The sequence below is a fragment of the Triturus cristatus genome, chromosome 7 (genome assembly GCF_964204655.1).
Source record: "Triturus cristatus chromosome 7, aTriCri1.1, whole genome shotgun sequence".
NCBI classification, from domain to species: Eukaryota; Metazoa; Chordata; class Amphibia; order Caudata; family Salamandridae; genus Triturus; species Triturus cristatus.
The window spans coordinates 242,005,561-242,026,301 of record NC_140590.1 but is presented as its reverse complement, the minus strand read 5'-3'; the positions used below and the strand labels follow the sequence as shown (position 1 = coordinate 242,026,301).

At 48.0% G+C, this 20,741-nt stretch overlaps 1 protein-coding gene across 6 annotated transcripts in view; it reads left to right on the top strand.

Moving 5' to 3' along the window:
* Positions 1-20,741, top strand: part of ASPDH (aspartate dehydrogenase domain containing) — a 200,921-nt gene that overhangs the window by 179,280 nt on the left and 900 nt on the right. For 3 of the 6 annotated variants that reach the window (XM_085616118.1, XM_085616121.1, XM_085616119.1), the window contains one exon: positions 1,213-8,174. The exons of 2 other annotated variants lie outside the window; for them this stretch is intronic. In XM_085616118.1, the coding sequence (XP_085472244.1) occupies positions 1,213-1,432 (220 nt within the window). In that variant the 3' untranslated portion in view covers positions 1,433-8,174. Of the gene's footprint in view, positions 1-1,212; positions 8,175-20,741 lie in introns of those variants that run through there. One more of the 6 variants, XM_085616120.1, reaches the window with a different exon arrangement.

The window sequence follows — 20,741 nt, the reverse complement described above, 5'->3', positions numbered from 1 at the left end:
CTGGTAAACCTGGGAATGCATTAAAATGCTAAGCCTTCTCAGGGAAGGTACATTATTCAGCACACTTAGAAAGAGGAAGAAGTCACTAAGAATTATTGTTGTGCAGGAAGGTGTCCCTTCCTGTTCAAAATAATCCTGCCTGCAATGCAGGCACCCATTTGCCTGTGTAGGGGCTATGCAGCAGATTGTGCACCAGTGCAGGCAGAGAGCAGGAATTTATTAACAAATAGGGCACATTCCTACCCTATCCCTTTCATGCAGCGCAGCAAGCTGTCTTGCTGTGTTGTGTCGCACAAAATGTTGATAAGTTTGGCCCCAGGTCTACCCAGTCTTGGTTCCACCTCATGCCTATTCCTTTGACCTCCTCACACTTCCTGTCTAATTATTTCACTGTTGCAGTTGTTTTGAATTCTTCTGTGCTTTCTCCCTTCATCACTATTTTACTCTCTTTCCCTTCTCCTTCTTTCTCCCATTTCTGCCTTTCTGTCTCCTGATCTGAGTCAAAGTCTGATAATGAAAATTAAGATGTGGTCCTGAAACATGAGGGCCCAGGCCCACCTCTTGCAACCACCTTCACAGTTTAGGCTCCAATTGTACATGATGGCAGCAACCAGACTGTTTAGCTATGCTCTGAGCTAATCCTCCACTCTTCCCCTGTGTCAGTATCTGAAAGTGAGTCTGTGGCATGGTAGGGAAGAGCAAAGGGGATTTGGAAGGACTGAACATGCTCTTTCAATGTCAGCTGATGCACACCCTGCTAGAGTATAGAAATGTGACTCAAAGTGTTACACATACGCACACTGCAAACATGAAAATGTCGCATGGAAGCAGACTAGAAATGACTTCAAAGGTTTGTAAATAGAAAGCACGTGGCTGGAAATACTGTGTCTGGAGATAGGGCCAGGGGATCTCCCTAACAATGGCATCTTTATATGAGGGATTTGGTAGCCAGTGACATTCAAGGACAAAGCCTGTCCCACAAGAGTCCAAAACTAGCTGTACACATGTAACATGCAATAGTCTAAACTGTGATTGCAGGATGTGATGGACATTTATAGTCCCTAATGTACACCATGATTAGTGCACACACAGTGGGAACACTGTGAATTGTACATCACCGTAGACGGTGAGCAATAATCTCTGATGCAGGTCCTGGTGCACCTCTAATGTACCCTGATATTCCTGATGGCCTGTTTCTTTTGCTCCCTACAGCCTGCACGGGCCACGGAGGTTGTGTTCACCTATGCTGATGTTCTGGGAGCTTCCTCATGGTGAAAAACTAGGATATGGGGTGCTGGAGCCATCAGTGGAGGACAAAAGGGTGCCAAGCGCTTCAGCCACCAGAAGCCCTGATGGGAGTGTTCGCACGTGTCTATGCATAATATGGCATATGTCCAGCATCTTGCGATGCACCTACAAACTACAGATTTAAAGAGCCCCTCACCTGCACCCCCTCATCCCCACCCCGTTCACTCTCACTCACACATGGCAGTGTTCCTCCGTTCCTCAAGCTACATGTGTTTAGTAAAAGAGCTATAGTAAACGTTCTATGGGTAAGTGATGCACTGTGCAGTCTAATTATAACAGGCCTCAGCTGGGCACAAACCAGGGGTAGATACAGGTGAATGAAGTCCCCCCACTATTTGTAGAGACTGGACAACCATTCACCTTAGCCGAAGCCCTATGGACGCTTGGAGGTGTTCCCTGTGCCACTTTCTGCCCCAGTTTTTGGATGCTTACTTTTTACAAACACTGCCACATCCCACACACTTGTAATGTGGTATCAGTATGTTTTTAACCCTTGATCCTGCTGGCATAATTCTATTTCTGAGAAAGTCCTAAGAGGGGGGGGGGGTTCTTTTAGGCTTTTACCTGCAAGAATACAGGCTCACCATTGACCCTTCCATTGCTAAAAGATGTGATAAGATGAACATTTTAGACTTTGAAACTGATTAAGGACCATCATCAAACAGTGAGGATTTGGGTCTTTTATATGGTGCTACTCTGCATCCTTAGAGTGTAATACACTTTCCAAAACTGTCTTCGGTCCAGTCAGGCTAGTTTGTAAACCTTAAGCTCAGCCCTGGGTAGCTATGACTTCGAGCAGCAAGGCTTAAACAAAGTAATAGGGAAGCCACTCAACACAAAAGAAATCCAACACTAATGTATAAAAGTAGATCACATTTTAATTAATTTTTAGAGTCCAATATCAGCTAAGTCCAGCAGAGGGTTCCGGAGAAACAGATTTTTTAATACAACTTAAATCTCAGTGTGAGGATCTTGGCTTAATATACGATATGGCTGTGGGGCCTTCTCGTGGGATGCACTCGCAAAGCCCTTTATTGAGTTCAGTGAGGCTCATTTGAACAACTCTAAGCTCAACCCTGGGTAGCTATGTCTTTACAGCAGCAAGGCTTGAACAAAGGAACTTAGTTTAAAGTATTTAACAGTAACAAACAACAAAATAAGAAAGCCACAAAACACGAAAGGAACACAATCCCAATTTTCTAACAATAGATTGTATTTTGATGAATTTTAGAGAGCATTATGAGCACAATTGCCTGGAGGGTTCTGGAGATATGATTTTTCAAATATTTTATCACTTTGAATTTTAACTGCAAACAAGCATTGATCAACAAAAGGTTTCCAAACTTTTTAAAAGTTTGTAAAAGTTATGTTTGACTATTCTGGCTCGGCTTGGGCAACCAAATCTGACAGGATTTAGGCATAGAGGGCCAGTGGGGTACATTTGTACAGTTACCTGGCCACTAGAGCATTTGTCAGTCCAGTTCCAGCCTTTACAGCACAACCACCATAGTCACTAATGGAGTGGTCCTGATGCTAGGGAAGGAGGATGAAAAGATACTTAAGGATACGGTTGACAGGGTTGCCTTTGTGGTAGTTTCCCGGTCTACTGGTGATATGGGCCAACTTTACCCACAAAGGTTGGGGACCCAAAAATTCCTCTTTACGGTGGTAGAAGGACAGCAGTGGCTGAGCTTCTGGCCTCCAGATACAACGGTTGGTGCAAAATCCTTTAGTGGGGGCTAGTGTCCCTCTGGAGTGACCAATCCAGACTTTTACGACACTCCTGGGTCCAGCAGACTTCGGTGCAACTTTTGGTCATTAAAGATTGGCCTCTCTCGAGGTTCCCAGCAGCAGCTAGCAGCAAATTTTCTCCAGTGTCTAGCACTTTGCTGGTGTGAACTATTTCAGCTGTTTTGTTCCTGGAGCTGGTTCCACGCAATAAGCAGAGTGATCATTTGAGTCACTGTTCTGGTCTGGGACTGAGAATCAACTCTTCTTTGAGCTAGGAGCCAAAGGCACAATCCATACTTTGCAAGCCCAGAGTGCAGCAGATGAAGTTCAGCAGACGATGCTACCTCTCTTTGTACGATTCCACAGGCAGCAGCGTAGTTCTTCTTTGGTCCTCTTTCCAAATCCGGCATGATCTAAGGTTCATGGTGCTATATTTATCTTGGGACATTGCCCGAAAAGGACAATGCAGTCACTAGTCAATGGGCTAGCATGTCCCCTCCTGCTTGGTGATGAATGTCCAGCAATGTGTGACATCTGGCGTTCTCAGAGTGCACTATCCCAGCTACTCTCAAGATGTCTGGACATTCCATCAACTGTTAGGAGCTTGGTAGCCCACCTCAGAGTTGTGACTACTTGAGGGCCACACGCCCACTGGAAAACCGGTTTGGGAATGGATTTTCCCTCTCTGGCCCTGTATCCAGCTTGCCTACATGAACATAGGCCAACCCCATGGAGTGTAAGCAACATTTGCCCATCAAAGGCAGCTGGCTTCCCCTCTGAAGCTTGCCTTTTGGGCTGACACCCTGAGTGGCTTCCTGTGAGGGGGTGTGACACCTCTCCATGCAGCAGGCTGATATTGTTGCATAGCCTGGCAGTCTTTCACACTACTTCCCAGGTGGTCAGAGTGCTGCCTGTGGGCTAGTGCCCATGTGAGGCTACTGGACCAGCTAGGACACTAAGTGTCAATTTTCGATTCAGAAGTTTTCCAGGCTGGGGTGCCAGCCTGTAACCGTGCATCAGCCAAAGGGGCAACTAACTTTGTCCCATCAAAAGAGCAATCTGAAAGCTTTTGCTGAAGGGACATATAAAAACATATATGTCCCACTTAATAATATACAGCTCCCTGCCTTAGGGCTCTATAGGCCTTCTTTAGGGGGGACCTACAAATATCATTATGGGAAGTGGTGGCTTTGCCATTAATAGTAATTGCAAAGTCGAACTCACAGTGTGACAACTAACCTTCCAGTCTGGAGTGGCAGGCTTGGAGTCATTTTGTACTTTGTCACACACAGGGTGGCACAAACAGTACTGCAGCCCTGGTTGGACACTCTGCCTTACATGCCCTTGGTACCCTGGGTGCCATGTACTAGGGACTTCTAAATAGGTCAGTCCTTTCCAATTGGGGATAGCCGATTCGACCTGCACTTTACCATGGGTAAGAACACTGGCACTGAGGTCTGATTAGCACGTCTCAGTGCACTGTAAGAGTCGAAAAACCAGCAGCTAGTAGTTCAAATGGGGGCAAAAAGTGGGAGGAAACCTGCAAAAAAAACTGTTCCTTATAGTTTAACCACAAACAGTCTTTGGCAACTGTAAAGTTTGTAAACATTTGGAACGTTTGTAAGAGTTGAGTTTGACTAGTCCGGCCTGACTTGGGTGACCAAATCCAACAGTGAGAAAGTCTGGGAGGCCAATAAGGAGTATCTGGACAGTTACCTGGCAACCAAAGTGTTTTCCAGTCCAGTTTCAAACTTTACAGCACGACCACCATAAACTTCAATGGAGTGGTCCTGATGCTACGGACGCAGGACATGATAGACGCTCACGGATGCTCTGGGTGCTGTACATTTGACGGAACTGCCTTTGTGGTTACTCCTCTGTCTACTGGTCAGGTGGGGTGACTTTGGCCACAGAGGTCACTATCCCTTGAAGTCCACTTCAAAATAGTGGAAGTCAGCTGGACTCAGATGACACCCCTGGGTCGGCTCACTCAGGTGCAACTTGTGGCCATTGAGGATCAGTCTCTTTGGGCCCCCCGCGGCAGTCAGTAGGGATTCTGTTGGAAGGACTACTGACTTGCCAAGTTGGGCTACTCCAGCGTTGTTGGTTTCAGGGGGTCAGCCTACTGACCCTTGGAGTCACTTATTTGGTGTAGGTGTGAGGAGCAACTTTTCCCCAAGCCAGGAGCTACAGGTACAGTCCTATCTTTGCCACCCAAGGTGTGGCAGATTCAGTGCAGCAGATGGTGCTGCTTCTCTTGCCAAGTCCAGGGGTCAGCAGGGCAGTCCTTATTTAGTCCTTTCTCCAGTTCCTGCGTGAATGGAGGTTCAGGGTGCCAGTGGTGCAATATTTATTCTCAGAAAGTGCTCCGGATGATGCAGTCACTAGCCAATGGCCTACCAGGTTCCCTCCTTCTTGGTTATGACTTTCCAGATACATGTGGCATCTAGCAATCCCAGGGTGCACTGTTTTGCCCACTCTCAAAATTACTGAAACCTTCCTAGGATGTTAGGAGCTTGGTAGCCCACCCTAGAGGTGTGGCTACCTGTGGGCTACACGTCAATGGGAAAACCGGTTTGGGCAGTGGTCTACCCTCTCTGTTCCCACCACCAGTCCATCTATCTGAACAAAGGGGAGCCTCTTGATAACCATTTAACTACCGAAAGTAATCTTGCCTTTTGGGGCAACACCCTGAGTGGCTTCCTGCGACAGGGAGGTAACACCTCACCCTGTTGTAGGTTGCGATTGTTCCTAAGCCTTAGAGTCATTCACAGTAATCCCCAAGAGGGCAGAAAGCAGTCTAGTCGCCAGTGACCATGTGAGGCCACTGGACAAACTGGGTCACAGAGTGGCAACTTTCTAAAAGTTGCATTTCTTTAATAATGGCATTAAATTCAACCTGGGCAACAAGTCGGGTTTAGTGTCATGACTAAATTGATACCTACAACACCCATCTAAGTAATCCCATTCAGAAGTTTCTGGGCTTAGTAGTCAACCGGTAACCCTATGCTAGCCAATGGGGCTACAAACTCTCCCAGAGCAAAACAATGATTAGGAACCTTTGCTGTCAGGACATATATATAAAATACATGTCCTACTTCATAATAGGCATCTCCCTGCCTTACAGCTCAATAGGCCTTCCTTAGGAGAGACTTACATACTGTCAGACTGTAAGCAGATTACCACTAACCTTCAAGCCGGATACAGCGGGAGCGATGAAAGATGACAGGGAACCCTGCCCCCACTGCGGAGCAGCCCGGGAGTATATATATAGTACCCTCGCCGGACAACTCCCCATCAGGGGAAAGGGAAAAAAGGGACAAAAGAAACAAGAAAGGCAAAGCAGCAAATCACTCTCAGTGGACAGGTAACAGACTTCTGTCAGGCTCTGGATCTCCAACTGTATAAACCCTGTGTTCCCTGCAGTGAGAAATAAGCAGAACACACCCTATGAACCACCAGCATTCAGGAAGGATGGGGTATAAGGGTACTGACAACAAACACACAATCACAATGCCGGATGCAGGGTTCTCTTAGTCCAGGGTTTTATCTAACCACCTCATGAAGCGTGTCACCCCTCTCATGGCATGCGAGCTAAACTCCTTCTGAAACACATTAAGAAAAAGTACTTAGCTCTGATGGACTGTGGTTCGCTAGAGCAGGAACAACAAGGATAGAGATCCGCTTACGTGTAGAAATAGACAGGAACCCAGTAGTGTTAGAGACAGCGGTCTCGCCCAATAGCGATTCCCATTGGAGATGTTGGCCTGTTACTGTGGCGAGTGAAAGTACTTATAAATCAAAAACGAGCCTTACAAACGGCTCTTGGAGTCCCCTCCTGGGGGTTTGGCGAGCAAACAACAAAAACGGGATCCGAGCCTTTCAAACGGCTCGCCGAGGAACACCCTGTAGAATCAGGATGCAAATATACAAGGTTGCGTGCCAATGCGCGGGGGGGTCGAAATCAGCAAGCACCATAGAGTAAGTACTGAGGTAGACCTCCGGCAGCAACGTAGTTGGAGTCGCGAGGACCAGATCCCCGTAACGGTTTCCGGACGCGCGGCTCAGCGCGTGTGTGAAGTGCTCCGGTTCCGATCTCAGAGGGCTGCTCCGGGGTGTAGTCGGTCTCAGCAGGGAGCTAGCGGGACAAGTTGAGCTTGAAACGAGGACGGCAGGTCAAACGTAGTTGCAAAAGTAACGGGATTGACAACCTCCGAGCAGTCCCAGGGCGGAGCTTATGAAGGAAGTCCGAGAGAAGGCAGGTGACGCCCCTCACAGGATTCTGGGAGATGTAGTCCCTCACACCAATGCCCCGGCATTCACTCGCACACGCTCACCTCAAGTGTGGTTCCCGCCACTAACTACGCCGGGACGTGACACATACATTGTTAAGGAAAATGGGGTCTTTGCCATTGGTTTGAAAGTTACCGCAGGGTGACACAATCAGTGCTGCAGCCCTGGGTGGACACTCTGCCTTACGTGCCCTGGGTGCACTGGGTACCATATACGAGGGACAGATTGGCCATACCATTCATCAGGCGTTTCCCTGGAAGGCTGCAAGGGTGGGGGCCAGTTTTATTACTGGGTGACGGTTTTGTAGTAGTGCTGCAGTTTCAACCCCTACGGCCAGCCAGTGCTTCACACTTGCACCTCCGCCCCAAAAACTCCTCTTGTAGTGGTCAGGCTTGCTCACTATGCAGTGTGTGAGGGCCTGTCCGACAAAAGTGCGAGGGCTGCTTTGGGTTCCCAGTCGGGCCCCGACTAGGGACTTAAGAGTAAGTCAGTCTCTGCCAGTGGGGGGTAGCCAATTCGACATACACTTTGTAAGGGGTTAGAACACTAGCACCGAGGTCTGGTTGGCAGACCTCAGTACTCTCTGAGTCGAAAAACCAGCAGAAGTAGTTAAAATATGTGGAGATGAACATGCAAAAAGATGCATTTCCTTACAGCAGACAGCTGTTAACTCTTTAAAAAAATGCACCCTGCACCTTTTAGTCTGTGAAAACACGTTTTAAATGCATTCATAAAATACCATGCCTATATATGAATAGTATTACTTTATAGTAATTTCTGAGCGCTATAACTCATTTCTATCTTCAAAACATCAATGTGATTTCAATAAATGAAAAAACCTTTAAGATTTCTGGGTCTCTACATTTATTGTTTATTTTTTGGAAAGTAAATTCAAAACGGCTGATAATCCATACACCAGATCACCAGATCATGCACCAGGTCACATTTTCTGATGTACCATAAATAATACTTTTGACATCTAAAGAGGTCTCTGATATCAACTTTATGAATTCTACATATAAATGAAAACTTCAAATCAGCCTAGCTTCTTAATCGGTATCTGCATTACTAAAACTATATTTCATTACGCAGGAGGAATATACACTTTTCAATTATCCAATGTTATGCAAATAGTTTAAAGGCTTATGAATCCATGTATTGTATTGTCTCATTGTCAAAAACACTAACTGCTTTATATTCACATACAACAAGCATGTTTGGTTTAGAAACGAATGTACACATTGTATACATGTTTACAATCATATATCACGTATGTGTATAGTACATAACAGATATAGTAAACACTATTTCAGCTTGGACTGTAATAGCTGGTTCTCTTTTAAGTGAGGGATAGAAGTGCTGTGCTAACGTTTCCTGTAATGCGACGCCACATGACAGAGTGCCTTTGCTAATTAGGGCCCCGCCCCTATTGTTTATGATCTGCCTCGAGGCCCTCAACCCTATCACAAGGTCACCAAGGCGGTGTACACATGCAGCAGATCCGTTGCAGATTTTCTTGTTGATTCATACTTTGTGTGTTTTATCGGTAGTTCCACATTTCAGCCACACGAGGGCGCCCTGAGGCAATAGTTATATTACACTGCTGATCACAAAGTCCCAACAGTTGCTTGCTGCTCTTGGTGCAGTCCCCCTTGCGGGATAGAGAAGAAGCAACAAACTTTAGCGTCCAACCTCGCAAGGCATGGTGGGAGTGACCACACACGCTCAGCCAACTGGGTAACCCGCATGGTATGAGCTGACGTTTCACTAATGCAAATATCTTGCAACAACAGACAGTTGACCATTTGATCGTCTCCGGCGGTCAGAGAGACTGCCTGGATAACGGAAAACCGGTCTTTTTGTTACTAACTTTTGAAACCGGGGTTAGGAGCTGACTGGGTCTGTCCCCGTCTCATAGATATGTAAATCAATGTGGCTCTTATAATCGTATTTTAGGGGGTTACTGCATAGGTTACATGAAGATACAAATGAAATATATTTATCAAAACAGTATAACCTGAGGTTCTCTTTTTCCTAATTTGATCACTTAATTAAAATCGGTTTCCCTACTTCTTATGTTCAGTGCACTCTATGGGGCAGATTTACAAGGACTGGCGCATCCCTGCATATCAGCAGGGATGCGCCAGGTAAGATGCGTCACGCGTTTACCCTTGTGCCACCACAGATGCGCCGCATTTACAATGCGTTACAACAAACAATTGATGGACGGAATGCTGACAATGCAGACATTCTCCCCCAGTCAAGAGATCTGGGTTAAATCCATCGTTCTTTTGCCCACTACACCACCCCAGTTTAGACATGGCCATATGCAAATCAGTCTTGACACTGTGCCTCATGGGAACAGTCCAGGCCGAACTGCCAAGCCATGTCTTCCCTGGACCGGAATCAAGCATCCTAGGACCGGTTTCTGGCTATCAGCCGTCATCAGCCAGGATAGCTTGACTCCAGTGGCGTTGTTTTTGCATTTGTCACCCCGAGTGGGAAGGGTATGCCCAGACGTGGGTCCCTTGCTCTCCATGCCACTGGAAATCAAGCAAGCCTGGCTGAAGACGGCTGAAATGCCAGAAACCGGTCCTAGGATGCTTGTTTCCAGTCCAGGGAGGACCTGGCTTTGCAGTTCGGGCTGGAATTTTCCCATGAGGCACAGGGTCAAGACTGATTTGCATATGGCTGGGTTCAAACTGGAACGGCATGTTGAGCAAAAAAACGATGGATTTAGGCCCAGATCTCTGTACTGGGGTGAATGTATGACATTGTTCTGCATTCTGTCCATCAATTGTTGTTTTTGCATTTGTCACCCCGAGTGGGAAGGGTATGCCCAGACGTGGGTCCCTTGCTCTCCATGCCACTGGAAATCAAGCAAGCCTGGCTGAAGACGGCTGAAATGCCAGAAACCTGTCCTAGGATGCTTGTTTCCAGTCCAGGGAGGACCTGGCTTTGCAGTTCGGGCTGGACTGTTCCCATGAGGCACAGGGTCAAGACTGATTTGCGTATGGCTGGGTTCAAACTGGAACGGCATGTTGAGCAAAAAAACGATGGATTTAGGCCCAGATCTCTGTACTGGGGTGAATGTATGACATTGTTCTGCATTCTGTCCATCAATTGTTGTTTTTGCATTGGTCCCCCCGAGTGGGAAGGGTATGCCCAGACGTGGGTCCCTTGCTCTCCATGCCACTGGAAATCAAGCAAGCCTGGCTGAAGACGGCTGAAATGCCAGAAACCGGTCCTAGGATGCTTGTTTCCAGTCCAGGGAGGACCTGGCTTTGCAGTTCGGGCTGGACTGTTCCCATGAGGCACAGGGTCAAGACTGATTTGCATATGGCTGGGTTCAAACTGGAACGGCATGTTGAGCAAAAAAACGATGGATTTAGGCCCAGATCTCTGTACTGGGGTGAATGTATGACATTGTTCTGCATTCTGTCCATCAATTGTTGTTTTTGCATTTACAATGCGGCGCATCGTGGCGCAAGGATAAACAGATGCGTCACGCATCTGATGACTAAGGACGGCGCACTGCAGGAGTCGTGTCGCAAGAGCGACGCAACTCCAGCAATGCCTAGGGGCTTCCCATATCTAACATGCTGCGTCACACCTTACGCCTGCTTCAAGCAGGCGCAGGGTTTTGACCCAGCGGCGTCGGAAAAGTGACTCAGTGAAATCTTGTAGATTTCACTGCGTCACTTTTCAGAGGCTTTTTCTGATGGAATGCCCATCCTCCATACATTAAACCTGACACAGGTTTAATGTGGCACAGGGCTTTACAACGTGACGCATCTCCCTAGATGCGTCACATTGTAAACAAGGCGCAACATGGCGCATGATTTACGCCGCTGCTGCGTCACAGAAGTGACGCAACGGCCGCGTAATGTGTCGCAAGGGGCTTGTAAATCTGCCCCTATGTATTTAACTTTTTTATGGAACAAATGTACAACTGATGTTGCAAGTAAGTAGCCAGAAAATTAAAACACCAGCCAATTTCAACCACATCGCACCACAGAGGTGTGCAAAACATGCCACCTTTTTAAGGATAGTCCTCTTGAATGTTTTCCCCAATTCTTCCTTACTTCTCTTTTCTCCCTTCTGCAGTGTTTAATTTGTAAAATATTAAGTGCCAGGGCTCTGACCAGGAGGCCACTGCAGCTTGCACCAAACATCGCCCATTGTCATTGCTGCCAAAACAACTACTAACTATCTCTCTCGCATGTAAATGCGACAGTTCAGATTATTCCAGGTCCCCAACGCTAAAGGAATGGCTGGGGAGGCAGGTATTAGCATTATTTTAATGTATAATGTATTTCTAAACAACCGGGGTTCTGCTCATCTCTAAATTAGATGAGCAGCGCCACCATGTGGTAGACTGTCAACACCATAGTTAGAACAGTTAGGTGTGGTTGCCGAGCACCGGAAAACAATTAAGTGCCAGTGCTGAGCACCGAAAGCACCGGCTCAAATTAGGCACTGCCCTTCTGTCTTTCTTTTCTTCTCTCTTTCTTACTTTCGTACTCTTATTTCATTTGCCTCTAGCTTATTTTATTTCTTTGATCATTTTATCTTATCTTTTAACCATGTTTGTTGGTTCATTGCCACCCTGTTTTTAAGGTCTCATTTGCAGGCAGCGGGCATGTGCTGTCACTTGTGGCGATCTATTATTATTATTTTTTAAACTCCAAAAATGGGATTTTAGCCTGGCTATTACTTACCATTGCTTGGCTTCATCGTCACTCTCACTTTCTTGGTTATCATCGGTCAGCGCAAACAGACTTCACTTCCTCTTTGTGTGTTTGTCTCTTCGATGGAGCATTGACCAATCAAATGATTGACTACCAGATTATTGTGCACCTTGGATTCGCAGCACTCACCTGCTTTGCTCACTTATGTATTTAATGCTCTGCTCCATGTACCGTGTCCATCCTATCCTAATTGTAATGTACTCCTACCTTGCTCGTTTTATCTATTCTCTAGTTATGCTTGTCCTTCTCACCTCCTTACCCCACCTATCCTAACTGTAAAGCGCTCAGATACCCACCTGGGTCATGTTCGTGCTATATAAAACTTTCTAGATAAATTACCAAAAAAAACCCATACTGATTAATGTCTTTATTGGTGTCCTTCTGCAGCTTGCGCTTAGATGGAGGTACTTTTTGTTGCTTTTCTGTCTTACTTCCTCCTTTGTTGCTTGTTGCCTTTGATACTCTCGCTCCCTCCCTTCATCGTTAATGCTGCCTTCGTTTCGGCCCCTCCCACTAAGTTGCTTGTTACAAATTGGCTTCAGTGGAACTTTTGAATTTTCATCCTTTCACAGGCAGCCAGAGTCTTGCAGTATTTTGTGCAGGATGCTATAAGCCTGCCCATCTCTCCTTATTGCTGTGGTCTTCAGGAACACTGTCAAACATACAAGCTTTTTAAGCCAAAGCTGATTGTAGCTTCCAAAAATAAGCAGGCCATTGTCTGCGTGCTGCAGAGAAGAAAGTAAATCACTTGGTCCGGAAGGGATAGCTGGTGACTTCTAGAGTCCAACTGAGCTCACACTTCGTAATTAATACCTGTAATTAATGCCTGCTCCAGAAAACTGTGGATGTCACTTTTTCCTGTGTTAATCACTTAGGGGCATATCAGCAAGGGATTTAGCTCAGTTTTTCTGGCTTTAAAAGCCAGAAAAGCGGATATAAAACCTTCGTCCTATCAGCAAGAGGGTGCTAACATGCATATTCGCATGTTAGCACCCTTTTTCCCTACGCCGACCTTTGCATCGCTAATGAGATGCAAAGTGGGCGTTCCTCCCCAGAATAATGGGAGAAATGTCGCTAAGCGACATTTCTCCTATTATCAAGCCTCACCCTAACCTGTAGAGCGATAAGAAAAGTAGTGATAACCACGGTTAGCGCTACTTTCCCTACGCCTGCTTTTAAACTGACTTAGCCATGATATCCTATTGAAGGAGGATATCATTGCTAAGTATGTGTAGCCCTATCAGCAACGTAGCGCCAAATGTTTTGCGATTATCGCTGGAATCCCAGTGATAATTGCACATTTGGCAGCTAACTCGGTTGTTTTTATCGCTCTGGAGATAAGCGTTGCTGATAGCGCGCTATCGCCGCAATAAAACCAAGCGATAGCCGGCGATAACTATCCTAGCGTTAAGTGCGCTTAGCGATAATTATCGCCGGTTGTTGCTGATATGCCCCTTAGCTTGTACTAATCCGAGATGTTGGTTGGCTTCACAAAACAGATCATTGTGATAAGATAGATAGCTCAGTGAGTTTTACACCTCTTTTAAAGTGACGCTTACACTCTGCAAGTTAGAGACTTCACTTCCGGCATTACTGATTCTGCATTTACACCCCCAGAGTCAATTATTTGAGTACGATTCAGTCTCAGAAAAGTTATAAAAAAAATTATTGGGTAACCTCTTTCATTTAGCAAATTAAGGCTTTTTTGTGTCCATTTGTTTCATGCTTGTTGTACTTGGCCCTTTTTGCAGGGTCATTCCAGAACTTTTTGCCTTCCTCCTATATTTTTTCTGACCTATTGTTGGCTGTTTTATGACTCTGGGCACTTTACCACTGCCGATCAGTGCTAAAGTGCATATGCTCTCCCTAATGTAAATTATAGTATGAATTAGTGATTCCATGATTGGTTGGTTTGGTTTATCTGTCAGACCCTAGTACAGTGCAACAGGAGTGCCCAGGGCTTGTAAATCCAAATGCTGCTGGTGGGCTTGCAGCACTGGTTGTGCCACCCACAGAAGCAGCCTGTAAAAGTGTGTCTAAGGCCTGCCATTGCAGAGCCTGCGTGCAGTCTGGTACTGTCATGCTGGCTGGGCAAGTGCACCCACTTGCCAGTCCCTAAACCTTCCCGTTTCTTCATAGCAGAAACCCCTATGGTAGGCCCAAGGGCAGGGTGCATTGTAAGTATAAGGTAGGACATGCCCTGGTGTGTGTGGCATGTCCTTATGGTGAATTACAGCCATTTTCGTTTTTCACTATTGCAAGGCTACCTGTTCTCCATAGGCCAGAATGGGCAGTTTGGTTATCACATCTTATAATCCTAACTGACTCAGGGAACATGGTAGAAATTCGAATTTAGTATGCCTGAACTCAGAATGATAAAATACATCTTTTAGTGAAGTTGGTTTGAACATTCTGTGTTTGAAAATACCACTTTTAGAAAGTAGGTATTTTCTTGTCTAACCATTCAAACCTGCCTCTGCTAGGTTGTGTATTTCTTGTCTGGAGTTTGAGTGACAGGGCTGGGGGATTCCAGGAGACAGCGTGAGTCCGCCCAGTGGTAAATAGAGAGATCTGCACCTAGATGGGTGGGAGGAGTTGCACCTGGGACCTGAATAGGACAGTGCCTGCCCCCCCCCCCCCCCCAGTGCTGGCTCCACCCCCTGTGGTGCGTGTGATGTCTCTGCCCTGCACTGTGAAAGGAGAGAAGGAATCATGTCAACAAAGTGCTCCAGGGCTGTGCTTTCCCTCCACAATGCTGGCTCCACCTCCTGTGGGGCGTCTGATGTATCTGCCCTGCACTCTGAAAGAAAAGAAGGAGTCAGGTAAACAAAGTGCTCCAGGACTGACCAGAACCGGTTTGAACAAGGCAAAGGCCCCTCTGACCTCAGAGGACAAAGGATTTTGGGGTATAAGTATTGGGACCCTGATACCAAGAATTTAGATCACTTTGGGAAAACAAGAAGAACCTCTGGTGAGGGAGGAACCGGAAGAAGCTGAGTAGGAAGCTATCCCTGAAACTGGGGAGAGGAGAAAGGAACTTTGTGTGTACTTTTGCTCAACTTGTGAAGGATCTCCAAGGGCTTGGAAAAGAGCTTGCCTCCTGCTGAAGTCTTAGGAACAACAGACTTCACCCCCCAGCTCCCCAGAGTTCTTTGGAAGTGCCTGCTGCTGTTGTTGGGCCTTCTGAGGGACTGCGTGTCGCAAGGAGCTGGAAGCGCGACCCAAGAAGGAGAAGCGTGCCGCCGTCGGAGCTGTTGTCGTCGCATCTCGTAAAGTGTGTCGCCGCTGCAGCATCGCATCGAGCGGAAGCGTCTCGCATCATCCAGGAAGTGTCCCGCAACGCCGAAGAAGCGTGTCGCCATCGCAGCCATTGTAGCTGACGCATTGCACCGCATCAAGAGAAGAGTCTCGCATCGAGGAAGAAGCGTGTCGCCATCGCAACCATTGTAGTTGTCGCATTGCACCGCATCAAGAAAAGCGCCTCGCATCCACAGAGAAGCGTTCCACCGTCGGAGCTGCTGTCGTCGCATCGTGTAAAGGGGTGTCGCCACTGCAACATCGCATCGAGCGGAAGCGTCTCGCAAACGTTGGAGAAGAGTGTCGCTGCCAAGGCCACTGTCGTCGCATCGCGTAATGGGGGACGCCGCTGCAGCTGAAGCATCGAGTCGAGTCTTCTCGCAACATGGGAGAAGCGTGCCACATCTGGAAGATCTTCACGTCTTTATTTCTTTGCACCAAAAACTTCATCGCATCAACATCGTTGCATCACTTTCGTTGCCCTGCGTGTCGCATCTAAAAGGTACATTGACTTAAAGTGTCGCATTTAAGAACTTAAGAGAACTAAGCGAAATTCTACCATCTAAAGTAACTATTGTGTATTTTTGTCGTTTAATGGTCTTGTGGTAAATCTATATAAAGAATACTTATTTTTTATATAAAACCTGTGTGGTATCCATTTGTAGTGTTGTCACTTGGTTACTGTATGTGTTGAAATATGCTTTACACACTGCCTCTGAGATAAGCCTGTCTGCTCGTGCCAAGCTACCAAGGGGGTGAGCAGGGGTTATTTTAGGAGTGTACCCTTTACCCTGACTGGAGGAGGAGGTCCCTATTTGTCACAAGTGCATGCCTGTGCCAACTAGAGACCCCCAAGTCTAACATTGGTGGTCAGGGGTGAGGATTCTGGACTTGCATTTGTGACTCATGTACAGTGATTGGTGAACACTACTTAGTCAGTGCAGACCATAACGCAACCAATACTTGTTGGTAGATTTCTTTTTGGGACTTTCTATTTTTGAGTACTGCCAAGTTTAACCACCATGGAGAAAACAGCATCCATAGCATCAGTTGATTATGATTGTGAAGAGGAGAAACTGGGATGCTACAATTTAAGGCAGCTGGGGGGGCCATTGGGCCCAGGAGGGAGAAAAACCCCTTGCCCTGCTGGTAGCTGTATTTCTGGTAAAAGTCTATCTCCAGAGGAGTTGGCAGATACAAAAGAGTGTATGATGCACGAAATGGAGCTGACCAAGCTCAAGTTAAAAGGGCAGTTAGAATTGGAATGGCAAGTTAGAAAGTTAGCCCTAGAGGAAAAGAAAATGGAAATGGAGCATGAGTTGATTATGAGGCAGCTTGACTTAGAGCTCGAGAGGCTTGAGGCCATGAGTGTCTCAGCCCAGCAGCAAGAAATGTGTGTAGCTCAGAGATTGAAGTTTGCTGAGTGGGAGGAGGAATCCAGCTCAGATGGTGGCAGCAATATAGAATTTTCTAGTGCCGAAAGAGTAGTACACACACCCAGAGATGTGGCACCTGACTTGAAGGAGGGGGTTAATTTACACCAGGAGGTTCAAGGATATGAGGTAGCTCCAGTGGTGCGCAGTGTTCTTGAGGTGAATTGGGAAACTGGCACAGGGATTCATAGTCCTAGTGGTGGGAGGGATTCCCCCATGGTTGAGATCCTGGTGTGTGAGTGCGAAGACCACCCAGAAGAGTGTGGGTTGAGTGACAGAGACAGTCAGATGCTGCCTTGCCAATCTCAAAAGAGTGGTGTGGAGTACGTGTGCGAGGCACTGGATGGAGAGGTGAAGGATAGTTTGCTTAACCCTGCTAGGGGACTGTGTAATCCAATTGTGGGGGAGCATATTGTAAGTCCCTGTTTTCCAGAGCTATGCCAACACCTGTTTTCCAGAGCTATGCCAACACCTGTGGGAGAGTGAGTTCTCTGACCGCAGGGAGCTCACATTGGAGGCAGACCTTTTGGTGGAGTCCAGAGGGTCTAGAAAGGCATTGGGGAGTGATCCCAAGATGAGTGGTTCAGGTATCTTCAAAACCAGTTTGGTGGAAGTGGCTCAGAGTAGCCCAACTAGTTCCTGTAGTATTGAGAGGGGTGTAGGGCCTCACGTCCTGTCTTTAAGGGGAAGGAGTGAGAATGGGTTATGTCCCGGTAGTGCCCAACATCAGTCTCAGAGCCTGGATGGTTCTTTAAGGGAACACCAGGTGGGGAGCCTAGTCTGTCCTGAGGGGCTACCCGTTGTGCGGGATCTCCTAGTGTCTGGTGAACGGGGAGTGTCTGTAAGCAGGCCTCCCTCGGTTCTGGTGTCTGGCAGTACCGCTCCAGTTGGGAGGGTGCAGAAGTCCAGACTGAGGGGTGAGAGGGGGAAAGAGTCCCCAGTGGAAGAACCAGTGGGTCAGGGGCCAGCCAGAAGGGCTGCGTCACCAGTGAATGACCATGGTGACACCACTTCTGTCCTGGGGGATCTTCGCGCACTGTGAGATGGACAGGGATCGGGAGATCTGCGCCAGGCAGACTGTCACACGACACATGAGTTATGTGTCACCTTCTGGGAGGCATTTGTGCTCCCCGGGAAGTCCTGGTGCGCCAGGCGAGCGTTCGACGGCAGGGGTTGGTCCCAGGGTTGGGAAGCCAGGTTCAGGTGTTGTCTGACCTGGAGGGTGGGACAACTGTAATCAGTGTCCTGACCCATGTTGCTCCTAGGGGTACCAGTCCAGTTGGGTGTGTGTGCTGTACTCTGGAAGGGGGTGCAGAGGGAGGGAGTCCTTGCCTCTGACCCCAGTGCAGCCTGAGGGTTTAGACCCTAGTTTGAGAAGCCAGATTCAGGTGTTGTCTGACCTGGAGGGAGGGACATCTGTAATCAGTGTCCCTACCAGTCTGTCTTCTTGGTGTACCACTCTAGGTGGGAGGGTACAGCCATCTGGAAGGGGGTGCAGAGGGAGGGAGTCCTCGCCTCTGACCCGAGCTCAACTGAAGGGTTTAGACCCTAGGTTGGAGGGCCAGGTTCAAGGTGTCCCCCCTGACCTGGACGCCAAGTTGCAGGATAGAACCCCTGAACTGGTGGGCGAATTGCGCAGGACACCTGCCACAGGTGTCCTGGCAATTCTGGAAGGGGGTACCACTCAACACTCCAAGTGGGAGGGTACAGAGCCCCAAGGAGGAGGACCGGGTGTGGGAGAGGCCACTCCAGTCTTTGGTCCAGCTGCCAGGTACAGGCCTGGGGCTGGTGGGTCAGTGCCAGGATGTCATACCTGACCTGACAGGAGGGAGAATGGACAAAGGGTGCCAAGCACCTGGGGCTACTGCCCCCGCTCTCTGGCGCCACAGAGGTTTGAGAGCCCCGAGAGGCATAAGGCCTGGGTTTCATCCCTGACTACTGTCAGTGGCCACTGTGGCATTTTGCTGTCTGGCTGTTGGGACACACCTGTGAGCCAGTTAAGGTTAGGTGTTACACAGGTGGTGTCCACAGGTGAGGAGAAGGGTTCCCCATGGATTGTCTTGGTGGGCCCTGAGAGTATGGACAGAGGGATTCCAATAGGTTCACATTGGCATAGAACTGGAGTCTACCCCTGCAGTTGCGTGCCAGGTCCTTGTTCTATCGCCCAAAGCAGGGAAGCCCATCAAAGTAGTGATTGGTCTACCCTGCGTTTTGGCTGGAAGGGGGTTGTGTTGGACTTGGCCCTTTTTACAGGGTTATCCCAGAACTTTTTGTCTTCCTCCTATATTTTTTCTGACCTGTTGTTGGCTGTTTTATGACTCTGGGCACTTTACCACTGCTGATCAGTGCTAAAGTGCATATGCTCTCCCTACTATAAATTATAGTACGAATTAGTGATTCCATGATTGGTTGGTTTGGTTTCCCTGTCAGACCCTAGTACAGTGCACCAGGAGTGCCCAGGGCTTGTAAATCCAAATGCTGCTGGTGGGCTTGCAGCACTGGTTGTGCCTCCCGCAGAAGCAGCCTGTAAAAGTGTGTCTAAGGCCTGCCATTGCAGAGCCTGCGTGCAGTCTGGTACTGTCATGCTGACTGGGCAAGTGCACCCACTTGCCAGTCCCTAAACCTTCCCTTTTCTTTATATCAGACGCCCCTATGGTAGGCCCAAGGGCAGGGTGTATTGTAAGTATAAGGTAGGACATGCCCTGGTGTGTGTGGCATGTCCTTATAGTGAATTACAGCCATTTTCGTTTTACACTATTGCAAGGCTACCTGTTCTCCATAGGCCAGAATGGGCAGTTTGGTTATCACATCTTATAATCCTAACTGACTCAGGGAACATGGTAGAAATTAGAATTTAGTATGCCTGAACTCAGAATGATAAAATACATCTTTTAGTGAAGTTGGTTTTAACATTCTGTGTTTGAAAATATCACTTTTCGAAAGTAGGTATTTTCTTGTCTAACCATTCAAACCTGCCTCTGCTAGGTTGTGTATTCCTTGTCTGGAGTTTGAGTGACAGGGCTGGGGGATTCCAGGAGACAGGGTGAGTCCGCCCAGTGGTGAATAGAGAGATCTGCATCTAGATGGGAGGGAGGAGTTGCACCTGGGACCTGAATAGGACAGTGCCTGCCCCCCACAGTGCTGGCTCCACCCCCTGTGGTGCGTCTGATGTCTCTGCCCTGCACTGTGAAAGGAGAGAAGGAATCATGTCAAAAAAGTGCTCCAGGGCTGTGCTTTCCCTCCACAATGCTGGCTCCTGCTGAAGTCTCAGGAACAACAGACTTCACCCCCAAGCTCCCCATAGTTCTTTGGAAGTGCCTGCTGCTGTTGTTGGGCCTTCGGAGGGACTGCATGTCGCAAGGAGCTGGAAGCGCAACTCAAGAAGGAGAAGTGTGCCGCTGTCGGAGCTGTTGTCGTCGCATCTCGTAAAGTGTGTCGCCGCTGCAGCATCGCATCGAGCGGAAGCGTCTCGCATCATCCAGGAAGCGTCCCGCAACGCCGAAGGAGCGTGTCGCCATCGCAGCCATCGTAGCTGACACATTGCACCGCATCAAGAGAAGAGTCTTGCATCGAGGAAGAAGCGTGTTGCCATCGCAGCCATCGTAGTTGTCGCATTGCACCACATCAAGAAAAGCGCCTCGCATCCACGGAGAAGCGTGCCGCCGTCGGAGCTGCTGTCGTCGCATCGTGTAAAGGGGTGTCGCCGCTGCAACATCGCATCGAGCGGAAGCGTCTCGCAAACGTTGGAGAAGAGTGTCGCTGCCAAGGCCGCTGTCGTCACATCGCATAAACGGTGACGCCGCTGCAGCTGAAACATCGAGTCGAGTCTTCTCGCAACATCGGAGAAGCATGCCGCATCTGGAAGATCTTCACGTCTTTATTTCTTTGCACTAAAAACTTCATTGCATCAACATCGTTGCAACACTTT